This window comes from Tauraco erythrolophus, chromosome 6 (assembly GCF_009769465.1).
Source record: "Tauraco erythrolophus isolate bTauEry1 chromosome 6, bTauEry1.pri, whole genome shotgun sequence".
In the NCBI taxonomy this organism is placed as follows: Eukaryota; Metazoa; Chordata; class Aves; order Musophagiformes; family Musophagidae; genus Tauraco; species Tauraco erythrolophus.
This window is the reverse complement of record NC_141470.1, coordinates 15,869,547-15,888,014: the sequence shown is the minus strand read 5'-3', so window position 1 is coordinate 15,888,014 and position 18,468 is coordinate 15,869,547. Positions and strand designations below refer to the sequence as shown.

The following is an 18,468-nucleotide window of genomic DNA, read 5'->3' as shown; positions in this document are numbered from 1 at the left end:
GCTGTTTGATTCTTACATTCAAGACACTTAGTGGCCTTGAAGTTATTTCTGTGATTTATCAGCTACTTCAAGTATTTCAACATCCTGCATTTTAGGATCAGTCTTCTGAAGGCCGCACCTAACAGCGTAAAAATCACTTTCTTCTTCATTATTCCCTTGTTCATACATTCAGCAGTTAAACTGCCCCTTCTGTCACTGCTTGGTATGGGAGGCTTGTGTTCAAACTACTTGTCCACCACCACATCTAAAGATTTTATAATTGCTTCTTTCCAAGAAAGACTACCCATGTTGTAAGCACAGTCTTCATCCTAGAAATTAACTTTTTGGCCTCATTATATTTATTTGTCTTGAACATGAAAAGGGCATATGCATTTTTCTTTAGATACTTATAAGTTTAAGTCACAAGTTCTTTCAACATTTTAAGATCATCTCTCATACTACATCATATCCTGATCATCAGTGATCAACTATTATCACGGAACCATGAACAACTAAACAGTGGGTTACTAATAGTAGCAACTGCATCCAATCTAATCCTGACTAATACAGACAATGATTTCAAATAAGTGTGAAAGTTATCCGAAGGCTGTATGTAATGGCTTTGACATAAGAACTTACACAAGAAGCAAAATTCAAGATCTCTGCCTCGTTTGCTTCCCAGCATTCTTACCATATTAGTATTTTCTTGATGATAATTGTAAGTGAACAACAATGAAATTTCATGCAGACTTACGTCATGGTAGAGAAAACCAACTGGAAGACTGTGTTATTACATAAAGGAGGACACTTTCAGAATAATTTCTCAAAACCAACATTCCACTCAGGACAATTTTTTTGAACATAACACAGCTTCATCTTAGAAAGCAGTTGTTAAACTATACAGTTACATTTTACTTATAAAACGCTGCATAGACTCTGCCTTTGAATCAAGTTAAGAACATAATTCTCCAATTGTATGACAAAACTGGTGCTATGTAACCAGAGCGTGCTCTATACTCTTTGACTGTTGACAGACTATGGCAACAAGGCTTTATTTAATTTTACCAATGAACTCACATCTTATACTAAGAATCAAACAAAATCCCTTGACAAGCTACATCACACCAAACATATTCTGTGTTTCAGTATATTACCCAGCTATCAAAGACCAAAAATGAAACATCTCTCACCCTCCCTCCTTAACTCTGCTGACTATCCCCTTACAAGTTCTTCTCCTCTGCCACTCTCCACAACTAAGCTGTTGATTGTTTCTGCAGAAAGCAGTTCTTACCTCTGTGCAGAAAAAACTCAGCGATACGATCCAATCAGTAAAGGAAACAATTAATGCCAGTATATAAGCCATTAGCCATTTATTTTTCCAAAATTCTTCCCATCCAACTAAGTAACTCTGGGGAGGGAAAAAAAACACACAATAACTTATTTTAGTAATAAATTCCAATATCGTAATAAGTCAGCACCATTTTTTTCCAAGTACTTGCAATTTTATGCGAGTGTTCATATAGAGCTCCCTGAAATCCAAACAAAACCACACTGATCAGAGAATTTTTCTTCAAGAACAAAATACAAGTCAGTAAAAGTGAGACGTGCACACAGGCCATGTGAGAGGAACCCTCGGAATGCAAGAAAATGTCCATTTAATAAGCATAACAAGATTTTTCCAGAAACGAGTATCCAAAGAAAAGTTCAGTTTCTGACTACTTTTATTTTGTTTAAATGAACTGGCATATATTTGATTATTATGTACCCCAATTTTTATAGCCTAATACAAGCAGCTAGCCAAAATCATTGTATTCTTAGCAAAATTTATTTCACCTATTCCACAAAAACAGGAGGAGTTTGTATTTCTTAGGTTAAATAAAAAAGAGGCAATAAGTGTTTGAATTCAGAACACATGCACTTTCCAATTTCTCCTGTAAGCAAGGCTTTAATATAGCAAAGCAATTTCATTAGGTACATTCGAGATTTGAATAATAGTTCTAAGGCATTTCCCAAAATATAAAATGGAGAAAAGCCACACTGACTATACCTACTGAGCTGCCCAACACACCTAGTATTTCATTCAATACCAGATGAATGTGATGCTCACCTTCACGGATACATCAACCATGAACACAAGGAAGCAAAGCAGCTCGATGCTTTCTGTTAGGCCACACGGAGGATTCCATGCAGGAAGGCGGTATCGTACATCTGACGTGATGGTAAGCGAAGAAGGCTTTTCAATGAAAGCCAAAGCCAGAATTATAGTAATGGTTAAACTCAAGATCCTGTTTGGATAGAGATTAAATTAAAAAAAACCAAAACCAAACAAAAGCCCATAAAACAACCAACCAAACAAAAAAAAACACCCACCCACAAAAACCCAATCAAATCTACAAAATGAGTCAAAAGAATAACAGAAACAAAGCAATTTTCTTAGAAGTAAACCAAGCTTTATAATATCATATTTAACACACATGAATTAGACCACAACACAGCACTTGATTCGCGTTCTGTTGCCTGCACTAGAATAATGTAACTGCTGAGCACCAAACAACCTTAGGTGGTGTTCTTTTGAAACTAACATTAGCAAGCAATCTAACACATTTAGAAATAGACACTTGGAAAACTCTAACACACAGTGCTGTAAATTATGCCAACAGTTCATTCATGCAATAGTCCTATGGCTGTTCCAAAGAGCCATATACCTGACCTCACTTTAAGTTGTTGCTTTCCACTCCTATCATGCACACATGTGGTCAATCCATTTGCTTTCTACAGTAAATTCTTATAAGGATAAAAGCACAATTATCTAACTATTTAACAAAACAGAAAGATGAAGAATATTTTTTTTATAAAGACTTACTCCTAAACAAAAAAGCAAAAAGAATCCCAAGTTCTTACCACTGCCAAGTTCTTGAATAGTACCATCGATAAAGCCACAGGGATTTGGAGTCCACACGGTGATTTATAGATCGATACTGAAAGCAGAAAGCAAAAAGGGTAATTCAAACATTACATTCAGTTTGTCTCAAAGACAAAGGTCAAGTTCACAAAATAAACTAAGTTCTCATCAACAAAGCTCAAGTCTCAAGACAATTCTAGTTTCACAATAAGATAATGAAATTATCACACAAGTTATGAAAGTATTTGTTACCAATGACCATAGCTGTAGTCTATGCATGCAATGGGATAGATTTTCATGAAGTTTTGCTAATCTAAAGACCACACAGGTGCTCAGATAATCAAACTGTGTGGCAGTCATCTGAAGCAAGCACTATCATCATTACGAGTAACAGCATTTGTAATAATTGGGTGCCTGTCCTATGAACTCATCAAAACAATCCACCCACTTAGTTCACCTTTCTAGCATTCATTCCCTTTGTGGATCTTCTTTGTGTCTGTCTCTTCCAAAAAGTCATAAAATGCAAACAAATTAATTCTGAATATAAGAAACTTCAACTTACATCTTTAAACAAAATACGCTTTAAGTTCAGGGAAGCACCCATGGTTCTTCACAACAGGCCTGCTTTTGCTCTAATCTGCTCAGCCTCTCCTCTGCAGCTGCTCCTGGGCTGCTGTTAACTGTCTCCACTGAGAAGTATCTGCTTCCAGAAAGGTGTGCACACCTTCAATATATCTGATTCCCAGAAATCTCCCAACCAAAAGCTATCTGAATGCAGCAAGAGAGCTTAAGAACTGCCCCTCCAGCATTCCCACTGCCTGCAACTAGTAACTGGGAGATAATAGGATCTAGGAACCTGCCGTAAGGAGCAGTAAAGGAGAGACAGAGAGAGAACAAAGACTTCCAAAGGCACTAGGTTCAACTGAAGCAAGAGAGTTCCAGCTTCTCACTTGAAGCTAGCCTTAAACTCTATCAGCTCTTAAGCTATGCAGGCAAATGACAGGGTTTGTTCAAATAGTTTAAACTATTAGCACTAAGGCCAGTCAGTCTCAAAAAAAAAAAACAACCAGAAACAAACAAACAAAAAAACCCCAAACCCCTCCACAAACCAGCATCTCTTTTGACAGCCTTGAAGAAAAGACACTACTGAATTCATTGCATGGAAAAACATGTTTCTCCTAGGCAGATCACTGAAACTTGCCTACCACAGGAATTTGGAATTCTGATTCAGCTTTGTAAATCAAGATGATGTCACATGAAGTTGCCTGAAAGCATTAAAATTTAAAAGCTAGAAGAATATGCGACAAATATCCAGCATGGGAAGCATAACAGCTATCAAAAAGTTATATTTACCTGTATTGCGTCTTCAATAAATACTATGGCCTGGTTTATATGAAGGTCATTATCAGCCCCAGTACCTTTGAAGTTAAAAAGAAATAAGAATCACTTGTTGTATTTTGGATAAAGTCTACAGATTGGTTATTAGTTAACAACCACTAATTAGTTTATCAGTTAAGCTTCACAACCGTGGTTCTCATGATAAAGGGCACTGTACACCCACAGAAAGTAATGATGTGGCTCTTGCCACATTTGCTCCACCAGGAGCACCATACATTATTTACTTAATTTGATCTCAAGCACATCATGCATCTTGCTGTATTTTGTGAAAAGGTTCTCTTACATGTAGCTTAATTAGCTAGACTACACCAGTAGTTAAATAGCTATCACAAGACTGGAATATTTATATACAGAGACAAGACCTAAGTAGCATACGTCATAATGGAGCTTCAATCAAACGATTCTTTTACAAAGTGTATAGTCAAGTGAAGCTGGAAAAAAAATTAAAAAATCAGACATTACTTATAGGCATTTTTCCTTTTGTTTATTAAAGGTACTGAGGTTTAGAATGATTGCATTCTCTCCAAAACCATCTCCAGTCAAATGAGAACAAAATTAAGTGGTTTTTTAATTTGTCCTGAGAGTTATTATTACCATGTCAAATGGATCAGAGTTCAAAATACAGAAAGGCATGAAGGTACACGAAGTGAAATAAAATATCGCCAAACTTAGTTACAAGACAACATTTCAAAACATATTACTAAGAAGTCCCTATGAAAGCAGACACAAAGAATAAAGGGCAATCACCTGTGTTCACTTGAATTAGGACCTTTGAGTAACTTAAGCTGGCAATTAAGCCAACAGGCAACAAAGGCAGGTTAGGCTAAAATAAGGAATAAAAAAAAAAAAGGAGGGAAAGAAAGAAAGAAAAAAAATTAAAAAAAGAGAAAGCTGAGGAAGCTAGAGATACAAAAAAGATCCATGCTAATGTCACCTTCCCACAGAGGGGAACAGGCCCAAGGAGCACTTCATACCACCTCCTCCCAGGAGACGGCAATCACAGCACAGGATACAATACAGAAAGAGCCAGTCTCAGTGCTAGCACAACATTCTCCAGATACCAAGCAACACCACTGATCTGAGTCTCAGATGATTTTATGTTTCACATGATTCAGCAGCATCAATTTTCTACAAAGACTGCAGTTTTTAAATGTCACCATTTATCTAAGCATAAGCAACAACACAGTTTTGTACTGATTCTGATATGAAACCGCAGTGCAGGAAAGACTGAGCATAAACGGGAGACAAGCTACGCTGATGCAATAAAGATCTTATCTTTTTCAAGACGTGACCAACCAGTGAGATAAGAATAAAGTTGTTTAAAGGAACAGTATTAGTCAAAAGGATAACAAGGACAGCAAAAGCTTTAGGTTCACGAAGCATGCAGCAAGCCCAGCATTGATCCCAGTGATTTTGAAAGGGCAGAATCTAAGCAACTGTTCTTAATATAAACCAGGGAAATTCCCAAGAAATGTTTCCTTTAGCAATTTCTTTTTTTTTTTTCTTTTTCCTAAAAACCCAACGCATACTCCATACATGCTACCAAGGATATCCTATTTATTCTGCAATTCTTAGTCACAGAAACTGACACTTAGTCACAAGCGATGATTAAAGTGCTGCTTGGTTTGGCCGTGCAGGATCTACCTCAGATCCCGCCGCGCTTTTGACACTGAACAGGCAACAAGAAGAGAAGGCTCATTTAAATGATGTGATGCCCTGGAAACAGATAACCTGAGGTCTCCAAAGCAGCCTTTCCCGGGGGAATTGAAAAGTCAGACCTCTAACATTTACTGAGTTAGAGAAAAAAACTTTTCAGTACTTTAAAGAAAAAAAGAAAAAATAAAAAAAGAAAAGTCTGAGGCTGAAGCAGCGCAAGCTTTGCACCTAAGGTCAGTGATAGCGGTTCAGTGTGTTCAACCAGCCTGGGCGGCCGCAGCTGACAGAGCCGTTCCCAGGCGGAGCTGCCGGGAGCAGCCGCCGCCGAACCGCAGGCGGGCGGCACACCCTCGCCGAGCCCCGGCCCCTGGGCAGGCCCGGGCTTTCGTCCTCCGGTGCCCGGCCCGCCCGACCCGCTCCCCGCGCCCGGGAGAGGACCAGCGGTGAGGGAAACCCGAGAGCGCCGCCGCCCGCCAAGCCCGCGGCGCCGGGCCCGGGGCACGCCGCCGCCGCCGCCGCCACCCGCGCCCTGGCACTCACCGTCCCCAGTGGCGGAGCGGGCACCGCCACCGGCCCGCCAGAGCCCCCGCCTCGTTCGCCAGCTCCGCGGGGGCAACAACGGCTCCGCCTCAGCGCCGGCTCCCGCTTCCATCAGCAGCGACCACCGCGCTCCCTGCGCGCTGCCACCGGGATGGGACAGGACCGGGGGGCGGAGCAGGAGGGCTGCGCCCGCCCCGGGCGGCCCCGCCCGCCGCACGTGACCGGCGGGCAGGGGCGGGCGGGAATGACGCTCCTCCCGCCGCTGCCCGCCCGGTCCCGTCCCCCCGGCCGGGCTTGCCGCCGGGAACCGGCCTCGGTCAGGGCGCTGCCCCTCGACAGGCTTCTACCTCTGGCAGCGAACAGGGCACCGTCTCCCGACCCAGGAACTAATATTTGTCGCGGGTTAATGAAAGACGCGACAGTAAGTTTCTGGTAAAAAGTGTTGTTCTTCACCTGACCTTAGGAGATCCTGCGTCTTTTTACGATGTTTTAAAAAATATCCCCCGTGAGGAGTTGCAGCTTTTTTACCTGACGGAAGCGGTGAACGCGGCAGCCGCGGTAACTCTAAGCCAGTCACGGCCTCGGCGGGAGCTGCGGAACCGCACCGCGGCCAGCCGGGAGCGGGGTCGAGGATTTACTGACAAAATAATCGCGAGGTTGGTTAGAAATTACTGCTTCCTGCTTGTGTTAACATTCCTAAATAATCATTTACATCCCTAGTCGCAGAAGGTATCCAATTTGTATTTAGTCACCTAGGCATCCCAGAAGCAACTACGAACTTGGCTTATGCTACTTTAACTGTTAAAAGATGCTTCACTTTTGCTACTCCCCCCCTTCCTTCACCATCCCATTCACAAACGCTTTGGCTGTTCAATTTCCTAACGCTGCAATTTCGGCAGAGTAGGTGTCGGGACAATTTAACAACCGCAAGCTAATTCTCTGCCACATACTGGGAGCCGTGGCAGCACAACGATAAACAGGAAAGTCTATCGATCCCTTGTTTTGGTATCCCAAACTGAGCAGTAAGAGTAGGCCCATCCTACACCGTCTAATTAGTTTGCCTTCAGCCGCATACCCAATGGGTCAAAAATCACAGTTTTACACTGACTTCTAAATAAATCAGGGTAAGACCCAGCCTTTTTGAGGAGCTTAAAAAGGAAAACTCCATGACGCTACCTTTACCATAACAGTCATCACTAGTAAAAAGTGAACGGCAGCAGCTACACGTTAATCTCCCATTGTCAGTAGACAGCAAAGCACAGATAAAATTGAAGTTATTGTTGATAACAGTTGAACTAGAGCCATCAGATGGAACAGGTACAGTGCAAATTTCAGGACAGTAAAAGGAAAGTAGGACTGGGCTTGTACAATCTGTATTCAGCAGTAGCAGGTAAGAAATAAAACGCAATTTGCACACATGCTATGAGTGCCTTTGCTAAGAAACATGAGTGTCCTTTCATCAAGCATCTGAAATATTCAGGGTAACCACAGTAACAGGGAGCACATGTAAACATTGTATGATTTTTGCTATTATTTTTTATTTGAACGAAAGCAAAAGTTTCTTCCTTTCCTCTTCTGTAATTGTCAGGAAAGAGAATCAATAACTTCAGGAAGAAAAAAAAGAAATAAAAAGCCTTCAAATCCACAACCGATTCCTGAACTTCTGTTCAAAATTCATCCACTCCCTCTGGCTGGAACAGGAAGTGGAAGTGCCCAACTGACAGTGAAGGAAGGCAAATCTCAGCTGGGTTTTTCCATCAGATGAACATAAACATCCTTAGTACCAGCAACATCCACTAAGGCAAGTTAGCTATGTATTTAAACAAATACCATATAATAAAGAACCACCGGGAACAAGGCACCATCTTTAACTCCAAGTGAATCAACTCTGTCTTTCTGGATTATGGAAAACAAACGTGGAGAACATGTACTTTAGCAGGCATTTTCCATTAGCACAATGTACAACCATTTTAACAAAAGTTTCGCTTGGTCAAAGCTCCCCTGCTGTTGCAGTTAGAATGCTGTTTGCCCAGAACCTCAGAAATGCATTTCTAGTTTCCTTTATTAAAAGTGCATTTTTCAAATCAAGTTTAAAAAAAAGCAATAGAAACAGCCAAACATTCAATGAACAAGCAGAAAAGGGACTCAAGTTAAGCAACAAGCCTATCCTTGTACTTTTTTTTATCATTCCACAGCACTGGACACATTTAAAAGATCAGTAAAGTAACAAATTGAGAATAATGTTTTGCAAACAGTAGGTGGAAGGTGGGTAACACACTAATTGAGCTCAAAGGAAGCTGGCTTTACACTTCATTCAGCAGTATTCACTCAATTTCCAGATGTTTTACACCCAGCAAGCTTGATTCCAACAGTAAAGGGATTATGTGGGCACGTCGAACCCCTCACTGATAGCATGATCAGTGACAAGAGATCACAGCTCCTGGACAGGCAACAACCAGAGCATATAGAAATAACAGTGGCATGGATACCAACCCTGTGTCCTCTCTATTCAAAATACCATGCTCCAGAAGACATTTCTTATTTCAGGTACACCAAGTTACCCTTAAGCATCAAAACTGCCAGGAGGGAAAAGGCACCATGCCAATTTTATTCAAAATCCTTAAAATACAGCTGAGGATCTTGGAGAGCAATAGCCATTAAACAATCCCTGAACAGCCTGATGAAGTAGGTGTTACTCCTCTCTGAGAAAGTTAAGTCAGAGATTTTGAAGTTAATTGTCACAAGTTACACAGCAAGTAGATGCAAAACAAGAAGCTGAACTCTAATTTGGATCTCGCTAACAAGAAGATTACCCATCTGCTTCAAGTTAGACATGATCCCAATACCTTGCTGAATTAGACCTTATGTGACTATTCAAAACACCAGACCAGTCTACATAAGCAGTGCTACATAAATAAGAAACATGTAAAATAAGAACCAAGTCATTTATCATTATAAAATGACAAATTTATTGCAACCTAAAATGAGTTTTTTTCCCCTCAACAGCACATGCCAATACTATTGAAATTTTATACTTTCAGCTGAATGTTACTCAAAAATCATATCCAAATTATTAGAATCAAACTTAATATTTGTATGTGCATACACTTTTACAAAAGATTACCCTGCATTTATTTATGATTGATGGGCTTATCCAAGTATCTTCAATTAAAGGCAAGTACTCAAGTAGTTGAAGAAAATCCTTAATAAATGACTCCTTAGCTAAACTACAGTTTAAGTATATTGGGAACAAACCAGGGAGTCAATCAAGAAAAAAAATTGCAAATACCAATTACAGCAGTCATCTCAACAATTGTTTGGGTCATCTCAGCGCATCATCACAGTATACTCCAGTTGTGAACATTCTGCTAAGCAAATTAATTACCACAGTTAAAACAAGACAGCAAATCAGTCTACGTCTTCAACTAGAGAAATTCCTTCCTTTTTTTCTAGCTTGGATACCTGCAAGTTAAAAGGAAACTGATTCAATAGTAAAAATAAGTTTGCATTTAATGTTTCCTGTCTTTTCAGACTTCCATCACAAAGCAATGTAGAGCCCAGATTTATTAGGAACTGACAGTGGGATACGGGGACAACTGAGCCAAACAAGCTGTTAGTCGCAGTGAAAAAGAGGACGAACTTTCTTCCCACCCACCCCATTAACCTCCCTCTGGCTGCATGCTCCCATCAGTTCCTTGTTTTCTGTCAGTTTGGTGACTTCATTTGACTAACCAAGGAGTGAGAGAAGCACCAAAGCCATCTCAGAAGCCAGGAGAGACAAGAAAGAGGCAACACTGCCCCTTTCAGTGACAGCTGTCAAATCAGATCAGGCCATAGCCTGGAACTCTGCCCATAACAGAGAGCCTAGAAGAATTAAAACAGACACAGGAAATGCTTTCCATGCACACACACACACAATTTTATAAAACTGACCTTTGCTGTTCTCAAAGTATCTATTTTTCTTAAGTTTTATTTAAGCTAAGCTGTTGTTAAGACTAACAATATAGTTTCAGAAAGGATTCTACAAACTCATGGAGGATAGACCAAGAGCATGAACTAAACATGATGTTCTCTCTCACTCTGGAAGATTCAGTTTTACGTTCTCCCAATCTATGGGGATATATAGGGAGAGTTGTACTGTAAATTCCCTGTTCTTATGTTCTTCATTCAACTATGCTACTGGTTGTGAAAGAGACGCATAAAGATACTCAGGTTGATACATCTTTTGTTTTGACCCAATGCAGCTAATCTTGTGGAAAAAGCAGAAGACAGACTGCAGATACCTAATCCTTGGGAGTAGGTGTGCCAGCTTTCTTCTGAGCTATGTCACAGTTCCTTCACATTATGCCAGCTATTAAAATCCCGATGAACATTTTGGCACCTAGAAATTGTTGAAGTGCATGCTCTGACCACACATCCTTCACCTCAGACGTAACTCAAAGGCAGAAGCTACAGACAGTGCTACTGGAGTTCCTAGGGTTGCTCTAAACCACCAGAAATTGCATCACTCAAGTGGAACCTTCAGCTAGGTAGAGCTGAATGACATGAAGACTCCAAGGGCAAATCTGGCAATTCCCAGCAAACACTATGATCTCAGCCGCCTCTTACTCCTGTTCCTTCTGCAGCAAACACAGAGGGAATTTTGCACTCAAAAGAGTGGATAACTAAATTGGCTTGACTACATACAAATATCCAAAGTGGATAAGTACTTTCCACAAATCCAACAGATTTCTCTATCATTAGCATTCCAAACGGTTTTCCTTCACAAATGAGCTCAAGCTGTAACATAACTCTTCTACAGGAAAACCTGGCATTACCCAACTAAAGGAGTTTTTTATGTCATTTAGAGTTTATACTTTATTTTCACAGTCCTGTTATCATGCCAGAAAAAACTCAAGTGCAAGTTAAGTCCCAGGAGCATAATTGTGAGTGAGACATTGTCCTAGAGAGTCATTCTCTTCAGAATTACGATTGCGCTGAATATGCACAATAAGTGGAAATTCTTACAGTATTCCCTTTCTTGAATAGGGCATATTTGACTCACATTATTGCAAGTCATTATTTTCCAGTCTTGCAAAAAGCTATCCGTAATAATGAGTTATCAGTTCAAGTTACCGCTGAACTTTATCAGTGCAGGCTACTGTTGCCTACATAACAGATTCCTCCCCAAACTTGACTCCCAGTTTTCATGAAGAAGTTGCAATGGCTAGTACCCTTGCACAGCACAACTGCTGTTACATATAAATCCAGTTAAAGACTGTAAGAGTATCCTGGATCATTAAAAGATCTTAATCACATTTACTGTAAGCATAAAGTAATTATATCTTGGTCCAGACCCTACAAAAATATTTTACCCAGAAACCACTGAGGCCAAAAGAACTTTTGTCCTGAACTTCACTGGGAAAAAGTCCAAAATTATGGAAAAAACACCACCATACAGACCTACAAAAAAGTGCTGCACGTGGTAGCTTTTATTCTAGGTTCAAGGTAATAAAACACTATTACAGCATGTCTGGTGTTTCACAGAGGAGGGAATTAATATTTTATTACATATATAAACATATTCTTCAAAGCAACTGAGGTGTAAAATTTCTGGCAGAAAAAACTTCAAGGTGCTAAAATTTTTCAGCCCAGCACTTTTGCCATGAAAAACCCCACTGAAATAACGTCAGAGGTGTGACTAAAAACTACAAAAAGCTAAGCATGGTTCCGATAGTTGCTTGAGCCCCTCCACACCTCGCATTGCTCAAACTAAGCACTGTACCATTAGTGTTGCTGTGTTTGAGCAAACACGTATTTATGAGTCAACCGACTTGAAGTTCAAAAAAGGTGTTGTAGAAGCAGGTGGGAGAAGCATTCACAACGAATTGCTGCCTCTTACTGGCTTTTCCCACACAGATGTAGGTCAAGTCTTAATCCTGCAATTAAACGGATCTCTTCAGACAGGTCCTGAACTGAAACCAAACCCCATAAACTTGTTCTTCATATTAGCACAAGACTTCGTGAGTATGGGTACACCTATTAGTTTCTGGCCTCAGTACATACATTCTCTTTTTTTTTTTTTTTTTCCTTTTTGCCTTGCCAGCAATACGACAAGCTGTACTTAACAATGAAAAAAAAAACAACAAACCAGCCTACGCCGAAACCAGAGAATTGTTATTTTAGCCTCACAGTTATGCAAAAAGAACAATAACAGTTATTTCTGTATTAAACTAATATCCTAAATGCTAGCTGTCTTTTCGTGGGAGATTCACTGGAACTGGGCTTGTCCCATTGTGAGGGCTTTAAATACAAAACCGTATAAGAAGGATTTACCTAGGATTTAACCGTATAAGAGCATTTACCTCTTTATCTATACACCTAAATTGCCAGGACCATGCGGTGTTATAAAGAAAAGGCCTCAGGTCAAATCGGTTGTCATCTGGACTGTAGTTTTCAGCATGGTAAGAAGGAGTGAGGGTGGTCATTTTATGTCTGTTAATGGAATACATCCTGAAGAAATGCTTGACCTTTGATGCCACCTGGTGTACAAAGAATATAGCTTTTCATCAGATGAACTTTCTTAGTATTTAAAAATTTAGACGAGAACAGTATTTTAGAGACTGTGTTCTAGCTTTACACATCTATTTTCTTCCATTAACATTTGCATAAATTATCTACCACTGCTAGTATGAACCACTGTGGATGACCCTACCTATAAGAGACAATTAAGACCATTTTCCGGACACCACCTTGGTCTCTGCACCTATGGTTCACCAATAAGGAAGTGCCTTGTAAGAAACCTAACCATAAGTACTAGCCTCTGCAACTCAGGTGGCAACCTGGACTTTTTCTTTTATGCACAAGAAAGAAAGAACTGTGTAACAGCAAAGCAGATGCCTCTTCAGTGTAGATACCCTTTCAAAGCAAGAGCTACTTTCTGTCTCAGAATATATAACCAAAGGCTTCAAGAGTAGTTAGCTGTGTATGTTTCAGAGTAATTTTCCCCTGAAGGTATAGTTCTGAAGTAACTGTTTTCAAATTACCCAATTACTGTTGTAAGAATTTGCAACACAGACAACAAGCTTCATTAATTAAAGAGATGCATACCAGTTTTTCCAGTATATTCTGCTACAGCTGTAGAATAATCTCTAAACAAAAAATAATTAAATTATTCCTTTCAGTTAAAGGGAACTCTACTCGACCTTTCTCCAAACATACTCTATTTTGGCAAAGACATTACATGATTTGATTTTCTATTTTTTTTTTGTATTACCTCTCTTGGAGTACAAATTTCCTTCCACATATTAATCAGCTTACAGAACATACTGTATGGTCCAGCCTTTGCAATTTTTCTTAATTTGCCATAGATTGAGAGCTCTGCATATGTCATCCCCATATCTGCCTGAAATCAAACACAGAAAGTCACTAAAAATCTTAACTATGCAAATTATAATTAACAGTTTTATGGAGCAATTACAATAACCCAGTTTAATCAAAGAAACACCAAAATGAAATTGCCAACGATCAAAAAGACAGAGATAGTAATATTAATGAGCAGAAGAAAAAAAAAAGGAATCTCTCTGAAATGGCAGATTTGAAAATCCTCCATGAATATACTTGGTTTGGCCAGTGAAAGGTTTCTTTCCTGAAAAATATTTGCTCATTTTTCCTTCTAGGTAGTTTAAATGTAGTATATATCAGTAAGGTAAGACCAAATGAAGGAAACCACTAATTTTAATTCAGGAACCCTTTGCTTTACCATAAAGAGTTTTACAATACCCTTCAGTTAAATATCCAACAGCCCTTACAGACAGTGTTCAGGCTTACCAGCCCTTTCTTATTCAAGTGGATAGCAAAGAGAAGGGCAGAGGGAGAAGAGGAAGGGCACTGCCACCAGTCATTTTAATAGAAGTAAAACCCTGAGTGACTCTCTCTTGATGTTAAGAAACTTCAAAACAAACTGAATTTCAGAACACACACTTTTTTAAGTGCCCAAAACATAAAATCATTCAAAAAAAAAAAGTTAATTTGCTGTTTTGGAAACTGTTGTCAACATAGATAAGGTTAGTGTGGGATCCTAATGCCTTGTCAGAGGCTTTAAGATCATTTATAACACGCTTGTCAATAATCATGGATATATACAAGAGCAAACAATAGTTACTGGACAAAAACCCCAAATTTTGGGATAAGGCTTACCAGAGCATTTTAAAGTCACTGCCCATTACCTCATCAGTTTGAGCCACTTGTCCATCCACCAGGGGCTCTAACTCTGCAGTGGGTGGAGCTGATATGATACTGTAAGAAAAGGTAAATAGAAAAACAGGAATTCTACCCAGTCTCATGAGTACTAGTTAACAAAGTCTGGTTTGTTAAAAATCAAATGCTTTATTCAAAACTTCAGGGCATAAGCTGCTAAATGACTAGATAGCCCTAAAGAAGTTGTACTTGCAAGCTGTTCCGGTTTAAAAAGCAATGCTGTAAACCAAAAACATAAAGCATCTGGTTCAAACAGTTCTTTCAGTGGAATTAACACCACAAATGCTTGCATACAGCAACTCCTAAGACTGGCAGCGTCTCCAGCACTCAGACATTTACAATGTGAAAGGTACACAATCATTTGAAAGTAGAGTGATGTGCAGAAGACTTTTCTTTATTAGCATTTGCAGTATTGCTGCAGCTTAGCTCTGTTAGCAGAGAAAACCAAACCATGAAGTCCATAATATGCTGCACACAAACGCAGTCACCAAATATCACTGCTTCACTACTCACCTTCTGAGGGCTGTGAGTTGAAAATTTTCAATGCAATATTGTATGAAGTTCTTCAGATCAGTCTTGCTGATTCCACCAATGGGATTGATATCGGCACTTGAGCAATCATACTTCGTCAAATAACCTCGGAGACTGAGTAAGAGAGGAAATTTTATATAGTAATAGTAAAGAGTAATTAACATTGGTATAATATATAGAATATGCATGTCATATAAGGACAGGGAGAAACAGACTGCATATTGTTAATGTATTTATACATAAGGGGCAAACAGGTGTTCAGCTGCAAAAGGGTTATCCTAAAGCCATGAAATTGCCAGGAGAAAGACGGTATTTTAAACAATTACGAAGCACTGCAAAACTGCCCACGCTACAGTAATATATTTGAAGCAAAACAATTAAACTACTGTCCTGACCAATTGAAAAAATAAACCCCGAAACACCCATAGAATCAGCACACACTACTCTATCAGCTTTTGAGGTTATCGTTCACAGAATGTAATAGGGATTGCTTTAATCTTCAAATAGTCAGCTCTAACAACAGTACTCCAGATTTTTAAAATTTATTTTTCAACTCAAAGTTCATAACTTAATTCCTAATACAGTCATTGAAAATACAACAAATAACAGATTGGAAGATTAACCTGGTGACTGCACAGGCAAGCTCTACTGAAAACAGCTAAGGAAGGAACAGCAGGTCATTGGAAAACCATGACAAACTTTAGCTAAACTTCCGAAAAATACACCATTTTCCATTCACGCCAATTCAACTGTTTTCATTAATTTCACTGCTATCAGTGTATCCTTAGCTTGTTACCTCTTCTGAGTAACAATTTACACCGGGATTTGGTAGAGTTACAAGGAAATGTAGTGACCTGTTCCCAGTTCACCCTGTTTTACATTTCTAACTTTCACCAACCTTTCATCCACATTGGCTGATCCTAGCACCAGAAGTCCCCCTGGCATCCCACGAGACCAAAGTGTCAGCTGAGCAAACAGGTAGGCAAGGACCATTCTTATTCTAGCCTGCAAAGCAAAATGAAAAATAAAGCAAATCTTTAAAGCAGAGTAACTTCTCCCCAATCACTTTCATTAATCAATTCCCTAAACAAACCCATAAAGAAAAACACAAGAGGGGAAATGTTAATGCAAGAAGGATAGTTTTATGGAGAAGATGCCGAACACATATAGGAAAGCTGTTTTCTGCCTCCTACAAGCACTACTAAGGATCCATGAGGGATGAAGTATGCAGATAAACCATCTGTCTAACACACTTTCTTATGGAATATTAGGCTAAAGGGATTTACTTACATAAAATTTGTTAAAAGTTCTCTTTGCTTCTGTCCCCATTCTGAAACTCTACTTTTTCTAAGGATGGTAAAAATACCAAACAGACCTGAGATTCAACCTCCAGCTCTAGCCACAACTGTGTGCGATGTTAAGCAAATCATCACACTCCTCTGTGTCTAAAGCCTATTCCATTGCCAAAAAGCTGATAAGGATTCAAAGTTTGCTTCCAGAGGAGAGAGCTGGAGCTCTCCAGTAATAGCAGGAGAAGAAAGATCAAATCCTTGGCGAACAAAAACTATCAAACACGATAATCAACATCTAGCCAAAATTAAAAGAGTTGCTGGTTAGGTGGAAGGTTTTAAGAATAGGCCCAAAAGAAAGCTATCAAGACAACAGAAGATACAACTGGAGCCAGGGACTAGAATTCAGTAGGCAGCTATGTTTTCTGTGATTCTATAGGATATGTATACCAGCACTACCCAGGCACAGCACCAATCTGTTCTGACACAATGAAAATGCGTAACCAGAAATGTGTATTTGAGCTGCGTTTTAAAAGCCTATTAAAATTAAATACATTCCAGTGTAAAAAAGATGTCTTTTCTACCTTTTAAAACTGAGGACATCTAGAAACGAGAATGAGTAACCTTGACATCTCGCAGAGAGCCTTTTAAAGGCTGCTAACATTCACCAAAGTAAAGCCTAGTATACATTGGCAATATTTTTAAGTCTTGACCTACAACAATCCTACTGGACTCAGACTTGTCTGTTAGAATACTTTGCTGCTCATCTTCCTGACCTGGCAACTTTCTGCTGGGATCTTTTTCCAAACACCAATGCTATTGATGGGATACAGGCATGTACTATTTCTTCCTGACCATCCTATAAAAGTCACAAACAATAATCACTTTGGTCTTCTGAGTTACGTGGGTTTGTAGATTTCTGCTGCAGACAAGCATTTACTGGAAGCCCAGGAATCTTCAGGGACACATTACAAGTTCAGGTTTTCACAGCAATTCAAATGAAGCGCCCCTTGCTACTTTACCATGTTGTACTCTTTCAAAAAACAGAAAAGGGTCTGACCCGATTCAGCCTACATGAAACACACCTGCACATTCTGGAGTGCCAGGTTTTCTCTGCTGCTCCCTCCGAAGACAGAAAAACGGGGAGTTCGACTTGTCACCATGCTGAAAATTCCCACAATAGCTTTCACAGCCACATCTATGTTCAGATTGATGTGATAGCTGAGAAGAATACAAATAGAAGTGACTCCACTAGCACAATCTGACTATATAAATAGCATTAAAAAAACCCCAAATAAACAACAACAACAACAAAAACCACACCCATAAAATTCTGTTTTAAAGGCTGCTACCATCTCAGATCTGGTATGAAGAATAACACTTTCCAAATGTCCATGTCCTTCACCAAATGCTTCTAAGTTTGCTCACATTTACACACTTAAATAACAATGTCTGTAATAGACCTCCTTAACACACCTACTATTCCTGTCTCATTTTTTTCCTATTTAGGAAGTTTTATATGAAAGTCTTTGCCAGAACATGATTTTTTTTTCCAGCACTTCTCAATTTTTACCTGCCTATTTGCTCAGCCAGTAGTTTAGCCCTGTTGCAAGTATCCTGGGAGGAGTTCTCACTAGCCATATAGCAAGTGGTGAAGATATGCTTGCAAAATTCTCGAGGATCCTCAGGGACATAGGTCTCATCATTCACGATCTTGCGCACATCTGCCAGCACATCTGCATCTGAGGACAAAATAAACAGAAGAATAGTGGTAATTGTTGCACTTCTGCTATGTAGGACGTGCAAATATCTTGTATGTTTCATGTATTCCAATTAAGCTTTACCCTGCCCCCCACAGATAACTCCATCATATAACTCCCCAAACATATTTTCATATATCAAATAAAAGAAATACTGATTTTGCTCCTAATTTTG

The 18,468-nt window shown here is 39.5% G+C and overlaps 2 protein-coding genes across 2 annotated transcripts in view; both read right to left on the bottom strand.

Annotated features, from left to right (window-relative positions):
- The window catches only part of TPCN2 (two pore segment channel 2), a 30,217-nt gene extending 23,630 nt beyond the window's left edge, over positions 1 to 6,587 (bottom strand). The window contains exons 1-5 of the mRNA XM_086612942.1: positions 6,476 to 6,587; positions 4,235 to 4,299; positions 2,881 to 2,957; positions 2,087 to 2,264; positions 1,271 to 1,387 (exon numbers count right to left, since the gene is read on the bottom strand). Of these exons, the coding sequence (XP_086469068.1) occupies positions 1,271 to 1,387; positions 2,087 to 2,264; positions 2,881 to 2,957; positions 4,235 to 4,299; positions 6,476 to 6,587 (549 nt within the window). The remainder of the gene's footprint in view (positions 1 to 1,270; positions 1,388 to 2,086; positions 2,265 to 2,880; positions 2,958 to 4,234; positions 4,300 to 6,475) is intronic.
- A 2,838-nt stretch (positions 6,588 to 9,425) lies between these two features.
- LOC147528529 (glutamine-dependent NAD(+) synthetase-like) overlaps positions 9,426 to 18,468 on the bottom strand; it is a 10,745-nt gene continuing 1,702 nt past the window's right edge. Inside the window, exons 4-11 of the mRNA XM_086612879.1 lie at positions 18,107 to 18,322; positions 17,619 to 17,754; positions 16,143 to 16,249; positions 15,227 to 15,358; positions 14,683 to 14,752; positions 13,731 to 13,859; positions 12,820 to 12,996; positions 9,426 to 9,937 (exon numbers count right to left, since the gene is read on the bottom strand). Coding sequence (XP_086469005.1) covers positions 9,884 to 9,937; positions 12,820 to 12,996; positions 13,731 to 13,859; positions 14,683 to 14,752; positions 15,227 to 15,358; positions 16,143 to 16,249; positions 17,619 to 17,754; positions 18,107 to 18,322 — 1,021 coding nt within the window. The 3' untranslated portion in view covers positions 9,426 to 9,883. The remainder of the gene's footprint in view (positions 9,938 to 12,819; positions 12,997 to 13,730; positions 13,860 to 14,682; positions 14,753 to 15,226; positions 15,359 to 16,142; positions 16,250 to 17,618; positions 17,755 to 18,106; positions 18,323 to 18,468) is intronic.